General features: G+C 40.9%; 1 protein-coding gene across 1 annotated transcript; it reads left to right on the plus strand.

Annotated features, from left to right (window-relative positions):
• Positions 1 to 1,166: 1,166 nt before the first annotated feature.
• Positions 1,167 to 6,817, plus strand: LOC310740297 (toll-like receptor 5). The gene is made up of 2 exons (XM_083566865.1): positions 1,167 to 1,467; positions 3,809 to 6,817. The coding sequence occupies exons 1-2, from the start codon at positions 1,463 to 1,465 to the stop codon at positions 6,456 to 6,458; spliced, it is 2,655 nt and encodes an 884-aa protein (XP_083422991.1). The 5' UTR covers positions 1,167 to 1,462; the 3' UTR covers positions 6,459 to 6,817.
• The last annotated feature ends 13,191 nt before the right edge of the window (positions 6,818 to 20,008 follow it).

Genomic DNA, 20,008 nt, shown 5'->3' on the forward strand with positions numbered 1-20,008 from the left:
CAGTTTCAGGTTTATTCCATTTCAACAAAAGCTGCTTCTCAAATTTTGTGGAATTTATTCCAATGAGATGTAAGTCGGGGCAGTGGAGTAAAAGGTTTATGTATTAAATCATAAATGTCATTGAGTGAAGAGTAAAAGTTGCTGATATCTTTGATACGTAGTAAAACAGGAACGTAGCCAAAAAATTATGTACAGTAACAAAGAGAGAAAAACAGAAGCTGAAAAAAACAGAAACATTTCCAAAAATCAATACCTTCTTATCAGATTAGGGATATAAACATCTCTGTGGTCTAGTAATTATTAACTACTTCCTGATGGCCAGTCTAGTGAAACATCTACAACAATATAGTTATCAGCCAAGTTAATTTTATTATTTAACCTTTATGTTTGTTGAATACTGAACAAAGCTTTTGCCCATAGCTTGGAGATGCCTACTGCATGAAGTAATCAGCTTTTTGCAGCATTGTGGGGACATATGACAACTGTCTCAAATAAACTACCAATTCAATTGCATATTAGTGAGGATATATATATATATATATCACAGAAATTAGATACCCTTCACATCTTTTGCACCCATTTTAGTATCTTCACAAGGGACAAAACTATAGAAATGAAACTTGGATATATTTAGAGTATCAATGTGCAGCTTGTGTAGCAGTTCAGATTTACTGTCCTCTAAATATAACTCAACATGCAGCCATTATTGTCTAAAAAACTGCCAACAAAAGTGAGTACACCCTCAGTGATAACAGCTGTACGTCGTGTAAACATGCACATGTCCTATTCATCATGTTCATGTTTTTATCTGCTTGTCAGGACCATACAAAAATTGTGTATCTTGTATTTGAGCAGATCAGATGTGGCGCTTTAAATCCAATCCTCTCATACTGACCACTGGATGTTCAACATGGCACCTCACGGTAAAGACTCTCCACTGGATAGAATTCTATCCAAAATTTAACCTCGTGATCAGTAAACCAGACCCTTAATTACCCATGTTGTGTGAGGTGTTCAAGTGTTCCTATCAAAGTGGATGGCGAGTGTGTGTAAAGAAAAAAACCCACATTTTTCTTCCAGGCTTTACACATTCCATATTCAGGTTCTTGTGCTTTACACTGAGCTGCTCGTTCGCTGCACTGTGATCGGCTTTGACTCCAGTTTGTTCTCTCGAAACTTTTAAACCATATCCTGTTAGAAAGAGCAGGTCATTGCGAAACCCGTGCAAACAGGAGAACATGAAGAGCAAAGTGGAAGCAGGAGAAAGAGAAGATAACGATTACGCCATTCAGTGTGGATGTGAACTTCTCTGTGCTGAAACGCGCTCATTTCCTTCCAGCACGAGCGCAAACAAAATTCCCAGGTTTACACTCCTACAGGTACCAACTGCTCACTGATACCAACAGGATTTTTTTCCCTCTCACAGCTTTATCCTTTTATCAGATTTCAACGCAGAAAACGGATGAGGTAAGAGTCTGGAGATCAGATCTGTGGGTGTTTACCAGTTATTTCATTCTAAACATATGGAGTTTACCATTAGAAACAAAAAGTATATTTGGTGTTTTTGCTGTGGGCATGCATGGCATCAGAGTTAAACTGATAGGGGCAAATATTTGACAAAAGTAAGGGACTTTGGGGTATAAGATGAGTCCTTTGGGGCAATTAGAGTTAAAAATTAATACCAGAGGTGTTCAGTAGGGTTGAGATGAGTGCCATTGAGCATGGTTATCATAATCTTCACTCCAACCAATGTGAAGCTTCATGGAACTGGCTTTGTGTCATGCTGGAACAGGTTTGGGTCTCCTAGTTCAACTGAATGAAAGATTTCATGCTGCAGCATCCAAAGACATTCTATACAATTTCCATTTTTATGGTAACATTTAGAGGAGAACCTGCATATAACTGGAAAAGTCAAGTTTCAAAATTGTGAAAAAGGGGCTAAATGTTCTATGGCAGTGGTCCCTAACCCCTGGGCCACACACTGGCACCGGTCTGTGGGTCAGTTGGTACCGGGCTGCACAGAAATAATACATAACTTACAATAATTCCGTTTTATTTATTATCTGATTCTAAACTATGTTTTATTTTGAAAAAATGACCGGATTCTCTCCTCCACATCTGTCTATGATTCACTCTTGATGCATGTCATGATGCCTCGGTCACACGTCTTACCTCCATCCTCTACCTTCTTAAAGAGGCTCCGGCCGCTAACACATAATACATTACCGCTAAATTCAAACCCCCAAGCGAGCAAAATTAACAAACAACAACACAGTGGATTCACGTTTATTATTATATTTAGAAAATACCAGTTTTTAACGCTGCTCGTATCATTTTATTTAGTTGCATTCGTCCGCCACACCTTAAAAGCCGGTCCGTGAAAATATTGTCCGATATTAAACCGGTCCGTGGCGCTAAAAAGTTTGGGGACCAGTGTTCTATGGGATGTTCAACACACACATACGAAGCAGGTGTCCACAAACCTTTTGGAAAAAGATTTGTTTGTCAGCAGTTGACAGATTTCAGATGTCTCTGTGTTGGAGCGCATATCGGTTTTTTTTGGTGTTTCAAAGCCTAATTTTAGCTCTTATCTCTTAAACTAGGCAATCTAACAGTATGAAGATTGACTTTGACCAAATAAATCGATAAATGTCCAGATATTCCACTTAAGTTTCAGTGAAACATCCTCCCTTAGCATTAAGAACAGCGTTACACACTTTAGGCATCCGGACAGTCCGTTCTCCCAAACATTCAGCTCAAACACTTTGTATTGCCTCCTGTAAAACCCACCGAAGAGGTTTCTTTCTTGTGATCGAGTTCATCCCAGAGCAGACTGAGCAGGACGTTCCATGATAGACATCACTCCAGACGTCTGTCTGCTCTCTAAATAACACTTTGACTTTGGACGTATTCGTTGTCTTGTTGTACGGTGCAGTCGCTTCCAGTAACCCGCAGCCAAGATGGAATTGCACGGTTTTTAAGTATATAATGGGAGCCATGTTGGTTCAGGATTCCTTTCAATTTCCGGAACCTTCCCTGCTCCAAAAACAGCCTCAAACCATTAAGCCTCCACTTCAATGTTTAACTGTAAGGGTGGTGCAGTCTAATCAGATCTCTCCTGTTCTCCATCTTCCACAAGTTCTTCTGGTAGAGACACAAAAATGTCCCATTTGGACTCTGGTGTGTCTTTGTCTTTTAACGAGTTTAACGAGCATAGAAGCAAAAGGAACATCGAAGAGTCTCAAAAACCAAGTGATTCCACACTTTTGATATGAAATGTATCTATCTAAATGGCACAGTGGTGCAGCTACAGGATCTCTGGTTTAATCCTCCTCAGGGTTTTGTGGGTTTCCTCCCACCACCATAACACACACCAGTATCTTAACTGAGTATGAATTTGAGGGGGTTTTTGGAATGGACCGGCTTCCTGTGCCTCATAAAATGCATACTGAATATAAAGGAATCGATTATATTTTTACCACACGAGGGTTTAATTCTAATCAGCAAGAAACTGGACTTAATCTGAGTGTAATTAATTGATTTGCATTATTTTCCATTTACAAACACACTAGTCAATTTAAAAGGAACACTTGTGCTCCTGTTCATTTTTGCATTGATTTTTATCAGCCAATCATATCACAGTTTGAGAATGTGCAATGTCAGGGAGATACAGATCATCAGATTCAGGTCATATTCACAATGTGGTCTCTGTGCCTTGTCATAGTTGTTGGTGGGAGTATTTCAGAAACTGCTGATCCTCTGGGTGCAGGTCATTCATGCCTTAATAATTTTCTCTGTTTTTTTGCAGGGGTCTCATCATGGCAAGCGGATCCAGTTTTATTTTGCCCCCTGTGCTACTTTGGATCTGTATTCTGCTGGCAGAATCTACCTCAAAATGCACCATTAAAGAAAACAAAGCCATCTGTCTCCTGAGAAACCTGCACGAGGTTCCAGCTTTGCCTCCTTATATAACTGATTTGGATCTGAGTTTAAATTACATCGGTGAAATCCATGAGAAATCATTCGAAGGTTTGGAAGCGCTACAAATCCTTAAGATCCAGCAACAGGAAGTGAAACTTACCTTAAGGAAGAATGCCTTTAGTGGACTGTCCAATCTAATAGTATTAGATTTGATATACAACACGGACCTACAGGTGGATCCGGGAGCATTTATTGGATTATACAACCTTCAGATTCTCATTCTTTCAGAGTGCAAGTTACAAGACTCTATTCTTTCAGGAGACTATCTGAGACCTCTGGTGTCTTTGGAGGAACTTTTACTCTCTGGAAATAATATACGTCGAATCCGTCCCGCTTCTTTCTTTGCCAACATGAGCAAATTGCACACTGTGGACATTTCTAATAACTGGATTAACAGTTTTTGTGAAGAAGATCTGATCCATTTCCAAGGAAAACAATTCACTCTGTTCAAATTGAGTGATATCAAAATGTTTGATATGAATCCATATTGGGACTCGTGGAGTAAATGTGGAAACCCGTTCAAGAACATGTCTATTGAGGTGCTTGATTTGTCTCTAAACAGCTTCAGTGTTGACATAACAGTGCTGTTCTTTAAAGCCATCAGAGGAACCAAAATGATCATTCTGATCCTTAATTCCAGCGGCAGCATGGGAAAGGGAGTTTGGTACAACAACATGAAAGACCCAGACAGGAATACGTTTAAGGATCTGTCTGAGAGCGGCATTAAGGCTCTGGACCTGTCCAATGGCAGAATTTTTGAGCTCAAAAATTCAGTATTCAGTCACATGCCAGATTTAATAGAAATCTCATTAGCTGATAATGTAATCAACCAGATTGAAAGAGATGCTTTTAATAGACTGGACAATTTAAGATTTCTCAATCTGTCCAATAACCTTTTGGATAAAATTAATTCTGAAACTTTTAATCATTTACAAAGTCTCGAGACACTGGATTTATCTAATAATAACATAAAGATACTAATGTCTGAGTCATTTCAAGGACTGAACAATCTAGTTAACCTGTTTCTCTCTGAAAACTCTTTACAATTCCTTAACAACCTGGCCAACCTTCCGTCACTTCGAATACTTTTCTTGGACAACAACAAAATTTCATCCTTGTATGGCCTTTCGAGCCAAACAAGAAACATTGCAGTCATAAATCTGAATTACAACAGATTAAATAATGCAGACAGCTTGTACACCATCTTAGTGGAGTTGCCCAATATTGAACAAATAGACCTTGGACGCAACACTTTGTCGTGGTGTTTTCAAACTAACCATCCCGTGTCACCTTTAAACAAGGTCATATATCTTGACCTCAAGATGACTGCCTTGCAAAACCTCTGGTCACAAGAAGAATGTCTGGACATGTTTGACCATCTTCACCAGTTGCAGAAGCTTTTTCTTAAAAGTAACTTCTTACGGTCTCTTCCGGAGAACATTTTCAAGGGCCTCACCTCTTTACATTTTTTAGATTTATCCGTTAACGCTCTCACCTACATACCTAACGGCATATTTCCCAACAGTCTGAGGACACTCAACCTTGCTTCAAATCATCTCGGTTCTGTTGATCCACAAGCCTTCAGCACCCTGACCACCATCAGCTTGCGTGGGAATCAGTTTCTGTGCGATTGCGGCCTGGCAGATTTACAGACATGGTTGAATCATACAGATGTGCAAATGGATTCCACTATCGAGGAACTCACGTGCGAGTTTCCAGAAGATCGACGAGGGAAACCTCTCCTGCATGTTCAACTTTGCGAGGATCAAGAGGACGAGAAGATCATCGAGGAACTAAAGCTCACGCTTTTCATCTGCTGGACCGTACTTATTATACTAATCTCCACAGGGGCTGTTATTTTCGTCCGGCTGCGTGGCTACTGCTTCAAGATTTACAAGAAGTTTATTGTTGGATTTGTGGAGGGAGTCCCAAAACTGCCTGCTAATAATGACTACATGTACGATGTCTACTTATGCTTCAGTTCTAAAGACATCAAATGGGTGACAAAAGCCTTGCTGAAAAAGCTAGACACCCAGTTCTCAGATCAAAACGAATTACGTTGTTGCTTCGAAGCGCGGGACTTTATACCAGGAGAAGATCATCTCTCTAACATGCGCAACGCAATCTGGAAGAGTAAGACAACATTGTGCGTCCTCTCCAGAGAATTCTTCAAGGATGGCTGGTGTTTGGAAGCCTTCAGTTTAGCCCAGACCAAAATGCAAAAAGAGGTCCAGGATGTTTTACTGGTGCTCCTTGTGGACGACATCCCACGTTACAGACTGTTGAAATACGAGCCGGTCAGAACCTACTTCCAGACCAGGAGGTATCTCTGTTGGCCAGAAGATAGTCAGGACTTGGAGTGGTTTTACAACCATCTTAAACAAAGTATTTTAAAAGTTGGCAAAGTGAAAGAAGCGAAAACAGACGCTGAAACGAACCGCAACAAGACAAACTGTATAGCAGTAACTGCTTTTTAACTTCTGGATGTATCACTGGAAACATCATGGTTACTACATTAATGTACCTACAATGAAGATGCGGTACATTTTGTATATTATTTTAAGAAATAATCCATGATTAATAATGCTGTCTGACTCCAGATGGAGTTACCACTCAAACACTTGAACATATTTATAGACTTTTTGTGTATTTTTACTTATGGTTCAATTTGTTCAAATTAAAGGGCAGTGGTGGTTTAATGATTAGACCTCTGGGTTACTGATCAGCAGGTTGTGCCGCTTTAGGGTTTAACTCATGCAGACCACTTTAGATATTGTGTGAATAGTATTTCACTGTGTGCAAAGTTTATGTGAGAAATAAACGCTGTTTCTATTTATGTAGAGTTTATGTAAAGTCACAAGATGTTACTTTATGCCATGTATTAAATGTATAGAAGTGTGTTAATGCAGTTTCCCCGTTCACTTCTAATCAAAACTCTGTCCCACTGTACAGCTTCAAGGTACAGTTCCATCCATATGTGGTTCTTCCACAAACTTGTGCCACAAAATTCAAGTCACAATTGTGTCAGATGTGTTTGGACGCACTAGTTTGACATTTTCTCTTCACTTGAACTAGAAGACCCAAACCTTCTCCAGCAGGACAATACCCCTGTGTACAAAGCTAGTGATATACACAATATCAATGAAGATATGCTTTGTATTAGTTGGAGTGGAAGATGTCCTGCTATAGTGACTCCAGACCTCCTCACCTCACCTACATCAGTACCTGACTTTACCCCCCTTTTTAAACACCCTTTTGTGGCTGACACAAATTTTCACAAAATCTAGTGGAACATCTTTCCAAAAATACAGGAGATTAATATAACTGCAAATGGGGACTCAATGTGGAATGAGATGTTCAATATGCACATATAAATCTTATAGTTAGGTGTCCACAAACCTTTTCCTAGCGCCGGCTTGTTCCTTCAGGGCAGCTATGAAGCCCCGGTGGACCCACAACATTAAATTTGTAGAAGAATTTTCAGTGGTATTCAAATATTTTTTTGTTATTTTGTAAATGTACACTTATAGGTTTAATGGTTTATTTGTGGTACACAACATTACTTTGACACAAAATCACAGGCTTAAAAGTTGCACCAAACAGTAGCAAGAATCTAAAAATGCACTTCAAGTGTTCTTTTAGTATTCCTTTATTGGATGCTTTGTGCAAAATATCTGCTTTGACCATTATTATTCAACCATTATTATAGAATGTAATATAAATGGTATTATCAATAGTAAATATGAAGTGAATTGAATGTGAATGTGAATGTAATATGAATAGTAGCGACTAATGATGTAATGTGGCTATGATCAGCCATAACGTTATGACCACCTGCTTAATATTGTGTTTTGTTGCTTAAGCAATCGTGACCCGTCGAGCATTAACAGCATGAGCTTCTTCAGCAGTTTGAGTTACATGAGCTTGTCTGTTGGATCGGACCACACGGACTAGCCTTCGCTCCCCACGTACATCAATGAGCCTCGGCCGCCTACGACCCTGTCGCCGGTTCACCACTGTTCATTCCTTGGTGTACTTTTGATAGATACTAAGCACTGCAGACCGGGAACATTCCACAAGAGCAGCAGTTTTGGAGACGCTCTGACCCAGACGTCTAGACGTCACTATTTGGCCCTCGTCAAATCCTTACGCTCGCCCATTTTTTCCTGCTTCTTACAGGTCAACTTTGAGGACAAAATGTATATATATATATATATATATATATATATATATATATATATATATATATATATATATATATATATAGTGAGGAAAATAAGTATTTGAACACCCTGCTATTTTGCAAGTTCTCCCACTTAGAAATCATGGAGGGGTCTGAAATTGTCATTGTAGGTGCATGTCCACTGTGAGAGACATAATCTAAAAAAAAAAATCACAATGAAATCACAATGTATGATTTTTTAACTATTTATTTGTATGATACAGCTGCAAATAAGTATTTGAACACCTGAGAAAGTCAATTTTAATATTTGGAACAGTAGCCTTTGTTTGCAATTACAGAGGTCAAACGTTTCCTGTAGTTTTTCACCAGGTTTGCACACACTGCAGGAGGGATTTTGGCCCACTCCTCCACACAGATCTTCTCTAGATCAGTCAGGTTTCTGGCCTGTCGCTGAGAAACACGGAGTTTGAGCTCCTTCCAAAGATTCTCTATTGGGTTTAGGTCTGGAGACTGGCTAGGCCACGCCAGAACCTTAATATGCTTCTTACAGAGCCACTCCTTGGTTATCCTGGCTGTGTGCTTCGGGTCATTGTCATGTTGGAAGACCCAGCCTCGACCCATCTTCAATGCTCTTACTGAGGGAAGGAGGTTGTTCCCCAAAATCTTGCAATACATGGCCCCGGTCATCCTCTCCTTAATACAGTGCAGTCGCCCTGTCCCATGTGCAGAAAAACACCCCCAAAGCATGATGCTACCACCCCCATGCTTCACAGTAGGGATGGTGTTCTTGGGATGGTACTCATCTTTCTTCTTCCTCTAAACACGTTTAGTGGAATTATGACCCAAAAGTTCTATTTTGGTCTCATCTGACCACATGACTTTCTCCCATGACTCCTCTGGATCATTTAAATGGTCATTGGCAAACTTAAGACGTGCCTGGACATGTGCTGGTTTAAGCAGGGGAACCTTCCGTGCCATGCATGATTTCAAACCATGACGTCTTAGTGTATTACCAACAGTAACCTTGGAAACGGTGGTCCCAGCTCTTTTCAGGTCATTGACCAGCTCCTCCAGTGTAGTTCTGGGCTGATTTCCCACCTTCCTTAGGATCATTGAGACCCCACGAGGTGAGATCTTGCATGGAGCCCCAGTCCGAGGGAGATTGACAGTCATGTTTAGCTTCTTCCATTTTCTAATGATTGCTCCAACAGTGGACCTTTTTTCACCAAGCTGCTTGGCAATTTCCCCGTAGCTCTTTCCAGCCTTGTGGAGGTGTACAATTTTGTCTCTAGTGTCTTTGGACAGCTCTTTGGTCTTGGCCATGTTAGTAGTTGGATTCTTACTGATTGTATGGGGTGGACAGGTGTCTTTATGCAGCTAACGACCTCAAACAGGTGCATCTAATTTAGGATAATAAATGTAGTGGAGGTGGACATTTTAAAGGCAGACTAACAGGTCTTTGAGGGTCAGAATTCTAGCTGATAGACAGGTGTTCAAATACTTATTTGCAGTTGTATCATACAAATAAATAGTTAAAAAATCATACATTGTGATTTCTGGATTTTTTTTTAGATTATGTCTCTCACAGTGGACATGCACCTACGATGACAATTTCAGACCCCTCCATGATTTCTAAGTGGGAGAACTTGCAAAATAGCAGGGTGTTCAAATACTTATTTTCCTCACTAAATATATATATATATATATATATATATATATATATATATATATATATATATAAAATATGTAAAAATATATGTAAAAATATACATATATATATTTTTTTACATGGACAATAAAAATGCTGAATATGTACTAAATACTATGAATATGTTCATCAGTGTTACCTGTGTATAAGACAGAACTTTTTTAATCCCAAAAGAAAATTCCATAGCCAGAGACTGCTTCAGTTTACAAGAAAAATCTATATAAATGAAATATTATTAAAATATAAATGAAATATTCTTTATAAAATATATAAATGTGTTCAAAAGTACAAAAAAAAACAAAAAAAAGTGCTATGGAACCAAAAACGTACTTAGACATCACCAAGATCTCTGCTTTTGGGGAACTTGTAGTCTTCAAACTGATCTGCAAATGTGGCTACACAGGGAGGGGGTCGCTTCAGATCAGAAGGTTGTGAGTTCAAATCCTGCAATTACTAAGCTGCCATTGCTGGGAGCTTCACCAAGTCCCTTAACCCCTCAACTTCTCAGTTCTGTAAATGTAAATGATACTGATGCACAGTTATGTATAAAAATGGACAGCAGGATGTTACAAAGTCCATTTTAAAACCAAAACACTGTCTGGTTCGGTACATAGCTGGAGGTTATTTAGCCTTAAGTCAGAAATACTGCTAATATTCGTTTTATAATAAACCAGTGAGCTTTGAGGTGATTAAGGCATTGAGCGGCGCAACGTTGGAGGTTTGCTTGCATAACGAAAAAAATTATAAAAATAAAGACAGGAGGAAGGAAGTTCTTGCAGTATATTTGGTAAGGATTGAGAAGTGCTTGTGATGCAATTCTCGTGGAGTAACAGCAGGTCAGTTTGTGGGGCTCTGACAAAATTGCAACAACACCAACATGATGACACATACACTAATGTATTCCTGCGTACGTTTATCAGTTAAACGTTCATTAACAATATTCTAGCTACTCTGAAACCAAATTTTACTAGCGGCTAAGTAGCAAGTGTTAGCTAGCAAGAGCAATACTCTGTAATCCCGGCAGAATAGCATGGACTAAAATCTAACCAATGAATTTTAGTCGGGTAAAAGATAAGAGCTCTGTATAGAGATTCCCAAACCAGTGTCACAGAAAAATCGGTCTCTACTTTTGCTTTTTTAAAATGTTTTAAATTTATTTTACAAATGAATATTATGAATACGCCTGTAATTATTTAAAAATGTTACTTGGACACTACATTTTAGAGAAATGTATATGACAAACATATTTAAATGACATTTAAATAAAAAAGGTCTGTGCTTTTCTCATCTATTATCACTACCCTGGCAGATTCTATCGGTCCGTCTTTTTTTTTTTTACATCAAGTGATACTGATTCTGTGGAACAAGTCGAAAACGGAAAGACAATCCATGTTAAAAGTTTATATAGAATATAATTTACCAACATGAACCTTAACAGCAAAGGTGTACAAATGTAAAGCCAAATCTATCGGGACCGCACACACTTGTATACTCTGGATGCGGTGGCATAAAATTTTCCCAAACCTGTTCCATCATGACGTACACAAAGTGTGCACAAAGACAGCATAATGAAGATCTACATGAGATGGAGATCTTAAGTGTAAGTCAGCCTGAAAAAAGCTGCTGCATTAATGAACACCGGGTTGAACATTTTGTAACTGTTTACATTTTATGAAAGTTTATGGTAGAGCATACGTTTACACAGACACGATAAGGTATAAAACAGGACAGTAGTTAATGATGTGGAATTTGAGTCGGCTTAATCTGATGTGAACTGCGAAGGTGATTACCTTCATTAAAAGATTTGTTTCATTTTCATTTTTAGCTGCTTTTGTGTGATGTCCCTTGTTTAAAAAAAGCTATGCAAGTTAGCTCCATGAAGATATGCTTTACATCGGTTGGAGTGCAAGATCTCCTGCTATAGAGCTCGGACCCTCAACCCTACTGAACAACTGACAGCACCCCAGGCCTCCTCACCTACATCAGTAACTGACCTTACTAACACATATCTGAAGGAGCACACATTTCCACACAATCTAGTGGAACATCTTCCCAGAGGAGTGGAGTGGGGGCTAAATGTGGAATGAAATGTTCAAAAAGCCCATATGAAGCTCATGGTCAGGTGTACACACACTTTCTGGCGTTTTGTGCACGTAATTTGAACAAACAAATCTACTCATAGCTTTGCTGAAGTAGCAGAGCAGTTTAAAACTGAAGGGGAAATCTATGTTAAAGTCTCACAGTTATCCGCAACCATAACATAATTCAACACGACACACTGAATGACCTCTGGGTATCTCTGGAGAGCCGTAACTCAGATCGAAGCCACTGCCTCCATAGCGACGACCATCCTGTCTATTTTTCCACTACATCATTAAGGGCTTTGTTAAGCACATATTGACTGACCTGGAGAACTATAATCAGGGTATATCAGAGGACTCAAACATACTCACTGATATGTAGGGTCCTTTTTAAGCTGTGTGATATAGAGCAGCTGGAGTAAACTCGAGACAACAGAAGAAATTCCACACAATATATCTCAATTTATGACACGAACTGATAAACAAAGGGATTGAAGGAAACTGGAAATGTACACACTGCTCCCTGTTAACTGAGGAACATTAATATTATCATTATGGATTTATTTTTTCGCACTGGAGCTATAAAGCTACAGGTGAGTGAAGCTTATATAATCACCAGGTTAGAATATTTACACAATCGGATTAAAAACAAACTCGGAATTAATATGCGTGTAATGGTCTCATCATGTTGCCATACAATTATAAATGCCACAGTATTCACAAATCCAACAGAGGGGTACAACTCCAACTTCAAAACACTGTGTAAAATGTAAATAAAAACACAATGTAATGATTTTCAAATCTTATAAATCCACATTTTATTTACAATCGAACTTCATTTCTTTTTTACATTTGCAACACGTCTCAAAAAAGTCGACACGGGGGAACAAAAGTCTGGAATAAGTAATTGTTATTCAAATTAAACAGTTGGAGAAACATTTTGCAACCAATTAAGGTTTTTGACAGCAGGTCAACATGATCGGGCAAGATGATCAGGTATAAATACTCTTGATGTCACCCAAAGGAGAATGGGTTCCCCTTTTGAGTCTGGTTCCTCTCAAGGTTTCTTCCTCATAACATCTAAGGGAGTTTTTTCTTCCCACAGTCTCCACGGCTGCTCATCAGGGACAAATACACACCATTCACCTTAACTGTTGATTTCTGTGAGGCTGCTTTGAGACAATGTCTGTTGTGAAAAGCGCAATAGAAATAAACTTGACTTCACTTGACTTGACTTGAAACAGTGTATAGAGAGGCAGAGTCTCTCAGAAGTAAAGATGGCCAGAGATTTGATCAATTTGTGAAAAACTGTGTTTAGAAATTGTGGAACAATTTCAGAATAATGTTCCTCGACATTAAATTGGAAAACAGTTGAATATCCCATCATTTACAGTACATATCAAAAGTTTCAATAAATCTGGGGAAATTTCTGTAAACAGGGACAAGGGACGAAAATCAATATTGGATGATTGTGATCTTCGGGTCCTCAGGCGTCACTGCATTCAGTCATGATTCTGTAATGGAAATCATTGAATGGGTTTAAAAACACCTCAGGGAATCATTTGAGAACACAGTTTGCCATGTGATCCACAAATGCAGATTAATTGGCTATCATGCACAGAAGAAGTCATGATCCAGAAACGCCGCCATCCTCTTTGGGCCAAAGTTCAATTAAAATGTACTGAGGCAAAGTGGAAAACTGTTCTGTGGTCAGACAAATCACAAGTTACATTTATTTTTGGAAAACATGGACACCACGTCCTCAAGAGGAGAGGGACCATCTGGCTTGATATCAGCACTCAGTTTAAAAAGCTGATGGTATGGGAGTGCATTAGTGCCTATGGAATGGGCAGATTGCACATCTGGAATGGCTCCATCAACGCTGAACTGTATATACATGTTCTTAAGCTGGGTTTTATTTATAATTTAGAATTGGTTAGCGTTTTACGCTTGCACTGTATTTTATGGTGTCCATGGTGATAGTGGGCACTGATGTTAGAAAGCCAACCAGGAACATCTGTGCTTACATGGATTAAGCGTTTTATCCTTTAAAGGTCAAAGCCATCAGGGACTCGGTATCAACAAAAGAAAAAAAATGAATTAATGAGAAAAAGATAGAGGAATATTGTGTAATATATTATATCATATTGTAAGCTTATTTTATACTTAAATAAATATATAATGCCTGTGGTCATGCTGCATTTCCTTAAAAAACAAAAACAAAAAACCCACTAAATCTACTTCTGTCAGCTGCCATTTTGTGTATTTGGGACTAGGTCTAGGTAGATTCTCCTTAAAAGGTTTTAAACAATCGGGATCAGTAGGTCAATAAGGTCATCGGGATGAACCTATTTACAGTGATTTCACCATGACTGCATTTCATGTGCGATTTTCAATCTGTGGCTGATTATATGTATAAAGATGCCTGTAAAAAAAAGTTGCATCCAAAAGAATAATCAAATCCAAGGGGATGTATGGTCATGTGACAGGAGTGTCGCTGATAGGCTGCAGCATTAAACGGTTTAGGCTAAAAAGAAATCAGCCCTCGTCCTCACTTCTTCATACAACTGTAGGTGGCGCTGTTGCATCTAGTTCCACAGGAATCCAAATAAAATAGTTTAAAACAACCAATAATCTAATGTCAATGTCAAAACCTTGAATAATCCAATAATTTCTACAAATGTATTTTTTTTTCTTTGAAAGACAGAAGGGCTAAAGTCTTGCTACAACATACAGCCCTGAAAATTGCAGCTGAATCAGCCAAATCATTTCCCACTTCTTTATAGGAACTTCCCAACTCCGTCTATACATGTGTACAAATTAAGGTATTGTGGTGGTTTGCTAACTCCTTGCTAACTCCAGTCCATTAGATAAGCAAATTTCTTTTTCTCCATAAAGTTTTTGGGAGGTGCTTGTCTTTGAATCCGTCTAGAGTTTTCGAACCCTTTCAGCGCTTTTAGAGAAATCCGATCCCCCTGAATAAAAACACGTTTTCACTTGGCATATAAACTGCATATTCTCAACACACATACAACATCACAAACTTGTATTTAACCTTGTAAACTTGTCCTGAGCATTCGTGTTTGAATTTGGATTCCCAAAATGCATAAATATCTCCAGATTGTCCAAAATGATCTGTTTTAGTGATATATATATAATTAGAATGCATTTTATTATTAAGAGCAGTAAGTCAGAAATACACTCGCGCTTCTGACACGTTCCCAAACATTCTTCAAGCTTAATATGGATTTTGTGTAGTATGGAAGATGGAAAACATTCATGTTTCCTTCAGACTCAGTTCATGCATCCAAAGACGTGCGGTACAATTGTGTGCCTCCACGTTTGTGGTGAAAGTTTAAAGTAGAAACACACAGAGCTGGAAAAGGTTCACGAAACTGACGTATGCATGAGTGTCATTGTGGTGCAATCAAGTAACACAATAGTGAAATGTGACTCCAGTAAGTGTCCCTTTAAACTTTCACTTAAGTAAAAGTACAAATGTATTGGCCTTCAAATGTACTTAAGTATCCAAAGTACTATGATTTATTACAGCTATAATGTTCCTATTATCATTTTTTAAGAGTCTTTATTTAATCAACCTAATTTATGTGAAAAGACTCGAATGTGACTCTCAGCACACTGATCTATTAATAGAATGATATTAATGTTTTGGTGAGTTCGAGTCTGGATTTTCTTCATCATTTATTCCTCTCTAAATGTTCTGCCTGCTGTTGAACTGCCGCGTAACTGTATATTCGTGCTAAGTAGATGCACCAAGCGCCAATCAACACGAGTTCAACTCATTTATATCAACTCATTTACATTTAAGACATGTAGCAGATGCCAATATCCAGAGCTTACAATGATCTCATTCATTCATACAACTGAGCAGGTGAGGGTTAAGAGCCTTTCTCAAGGGCCCAGCAGTGGCAGCTTAAAGGTGGTGGTGAAATTTGAACTCAAGACCTTCTGGTCAGATGTTCAAAGTCTTATCCACTGGTTTTTTTTCCACATATATTTGTTTACACACTCCAAAATCTAGTGGAACATCTTCCCAGAAGAGTGGGAGTTATTCGAATAGCAAACGTGTAGAATGGGATGTAAAAAAAAAAACGTATTGTTGAGTTTCCGTACTCTATAGTGTATAGATATTTAAAAAGACAATTATAAATTCTCAGCTAAATTATCGTGACTTCTAAATGAGGTAGAAAAAAAACCTTAAAACCCATGCAACGATGAATCTATAATAAACTGGTTGTTTATTGCAGAATGCAGAGGTGGGAAGTAACGGAGTACAAATACTTCATTACTGTACTTAAGTAGATTTTTCTGGTATCAGTTTTTTACTCCACTATTTATTTTTCAGACAACTTTTTACTTTTACTCATTACATTTTTACACAAATATCTGTACTTTTTACTTCTTACATTTTCAAAACAGGCTCGTTACTTTAGTTTTAATCCACTGATTTGGTGAAATATAAAATTTCTCTTTTCACTGCGCGCTGATTTCAGCCGAACAACCGATTTCCTGTGACTGCGCGTCTTTTTCAATCCGCTGAAATACATTCATTAGGTAACAACATGGACGTAAATCCCGGGGGGGACGGAGGGGACATGTCCCCCCCCCCCATCCGAGGGTTGTGCCCCCCCCAAAAAATTATGTACAAAATATCGCACTCTCTATTGTAAACAAAAATGCATTTAGAAACAGTCCCCCCCCCTCCCCTTCCTCACAGTGGTTTGACCCACTGCCTGCTTTCCCAGTTCATCTCACCTACTCTACACACACGAGTCAGGCGTGCGTTCATCTCACCTTCTCTACACACACGAGTCAGGCGTGCGTTCATCTCACCTGCTCTACACACACGAGTCAGGTGTGCGTTCATCTCACCTTCTCTACACACACGAGTCAGGCGTGCGTTCATCTCACCTTCTCTACACACACGAGTCAGGTGTGCGTTCATCTCACCTGCTCTACACACACGAGTCAGGTGTGCGTTCATCTCACCTGCTCTACACACACGAGTCAGGTGTGCGTTCATCTCACCCGCTCTACACACACGAGTCAGGTGTGCGTTCATCTCACCCGCTCTACACACACGAGTCAGGTGTGCGTTCATCTCACCTACTCTACACACACGAGTCAGGTGTGCGGTTCATCTCACCTGCTCTACACACACGAGTCAGGCGTGTGTTCATCTCACCTGCTCTACACACACGAGTCAGGCGTGCGTTCATCTTACCTGCTCTACACACACGAGTCAGGCGTGTGTTCATCTCACCTGCTCTACACACACGAGTCAGGCGTGTGTTCATCTCACCTTCTCTACACACACGAGTCAGGCGTGTGTTCATCTCACCTACTCTACACACACGAGTCAGGCGTGTGTTCATCTCACCTGCTCTACACACACGAGTCAGGTGTGCGGTTCATCTCACCTACTCTACACACACGAGTCAGGTGTGCGTTCATCTCACCTACTCTACACACACGAGTCAGGTGTGCGGTTCATCTCACCTTCTCTACACACACGAGTCAGGCGTGTGTTCATCTCACCTGCTCTACACACACGAGTCAGGTGTGCGGTTCATCTCACCTACTCTACACACACGAGTCAGGTGTGCGGTTCATCTCACCTACTCTACACACACGAGTCAGGTGTGCGGTTCATCTCACCTACTCTACACACACGAGTCAGGTGTGCGTTCATCTCACCCGCTCTACACACACGAGTCAGGTGTGCGTTCATCTCACCTACTCTACACACACGAGTCAGGTGTGCGGTTCATCTCACCTGCTCTACACACACGAGTCAGGCGTGTGTTCATCTCACCTGCTCTACACACACGAGTCAGGCGTGCGTTCATCTCACCTGCTCTACACACACGAGTCAGGCGTGTGTTCATCTCACCTGCTCTACACACACGAGTCAGGCGTGTGTTCATCTCACCTTCTCTACACACACGAGTCAGGCGTGTGTTCATCTCACCTACTCTACACACACGAGTCAGGCGTGTGTTCATCTCACCTGCTCTACACACACGAGTCAGGTGTGCGGTTCATCTCACCTACTCTACACACACGAGTCAGGTGTGCGTTCATCTCACCTACTCTACACACACGAGTCAGGTGTGCGGTTCATCTCACCTTCTCTACACACACGAGTCAGGCGTGTGTTCATCTCACCTGCTCTACACACACGAGTCAGGTGTGCGGTTCATCTCACCTACTCTACACACACGAGTCAGGTGTGCGGTTCATCTCACCTACTCTACACACACGAGTCAGGTGTGCGGTTCATCTCACCTACTCTACACACACGAGTCAGGTGTGCGTTCATCTCACCTACTCTACACACACGAGTCAGGCGTGTGTTCATCTCACCTGCTCTACACACACGAGTCAGGTGTGCGGTTCATCTCACCTACTCTACACACACGAGTCAGGTGTGCGTTCATCTCACCTGCTCTACACACACGAGTCAGGTGTGTGTTCATCTCACCTTCTCTACACACACGAGTCAGGCGTGTGTTCATCTCACCTACTCTACACACACGAGTCAGGTGTGCGGTTCATCTCACCTGCTCTACACACACGAGTCAGGTGTGTGTTCATCTCACCTGCTCTACACACACGAGTCAGGCGTGTGTTCATCTCACCTGCTCTACACACACGAGTCAGGTGTGCGTTCATCTCACCTGCTCTACACACACGAGTCAGGTGTGCGTTCATCTCACCTGCTCTACACACACGAGTCAGGCGTGCGTTCATCTCACCTGCTCTACACACACGAGTCAGGTGTGCGGTTCATCTCACCTACTCTACACACACGAGTCAGGTGTGCGGTTCATCTCACCTTCTCTACACACACGAGTCAGGCGTGTGTTCATCTCACCTGCTCTACACACACGAGTCAGGTGTGCGGTTCATCTCACCTACTCTACACACACGAGTCAGGTGTGCGGTTCATCTCACCTACTCTACACACACGAGTCAGGTGTGCGGTTCATCTCACCTACTCTACACACACGAGTCAGGTGTGCGTTCATCTCACCTACTCTACACACACGAGTCAGGTGTGTGTTCATCTCACCTTCTCTACACACACGAGTCAGGCGTGTGTTCATCTCACCTACTCTACACACACGAGTCAGGTGTGCGGTTCATCTCACCTGCTCTACACACACGAGTCAGGTGTGTGTTCATCTCACCTGCTCTACACACACGAGTCAGGCGTGTGTTCATCTCACCTGCTCTACACACAGGAGTCTGGTGTGCGTTCATCTCACCTTCTCTACACACACGAGTCAGGTGTGTGTTCATCTCACCTTCTCTACACACACGAGTCAGGTGTGTGTTCATCTCACCTGCTCTACACACACGAGTCAGGTGTGTGTTCATCTCACCTGCTCTACACACACGAGTCAGGTGTGCGGTTCATCTCACCTACTCTACACACACGAGTCAGGCGTGTGTTCATCTCACCTTCTCTACACACACGAGTCAGGCGTGTGTTCATCTCACCTACTCTACACACACGAGTCAGGCGTGTGTTCATCTCACCTGCTCTACACACACGAGTCAGGTGTGCGGTTCATCTCACCTACTCTACACACACGAGTCAGGTGTGCGTTCATCTCACCTACTCTACACACACGAGTCAGGTGTGTGTTCATCTCACCTTCTCTACACACACGAGTCAGGCGTGTGTTTATCTCACCTACTCTACACACACGAGTCAGGTGTGCGGTTCATCTCACCTTCTCTACACACACGAGTCAGGCGTGTGTTCATCTCACCTACTCTACACACACGAGTCAGGCGTGTGTTCATCTCACCTGCTCTACACACACGAGTCAGGTGTGTGTTCATCTCACCTACTCTACACACACGAGTCAGGTGTGTGTTCATCTCACCTGCTCTACACACACGAGTCAGGTGTGCGGTTCATCTCACCTACTCTACACACACGAGTCAGGTGTGTGTTCATCTCACCTGCTCTACACACACGAGTCAGGCGTGTGTTCATCTCACCTGCTCTACACACACGAG

The sequence above is a fragment of the Silurus aristotelis genome, assembly GCF_946808225.1.
Source record: "Silurus aristotelis genome assembly, chromosome: 17".
NCBI classification, from domain to species: domain Eukaryota; kingdom Metazoa; phylum Chordata; class Actinopteri; order Siluriformes; family Siluridae; genus Silurus; species Silurus aristotelis.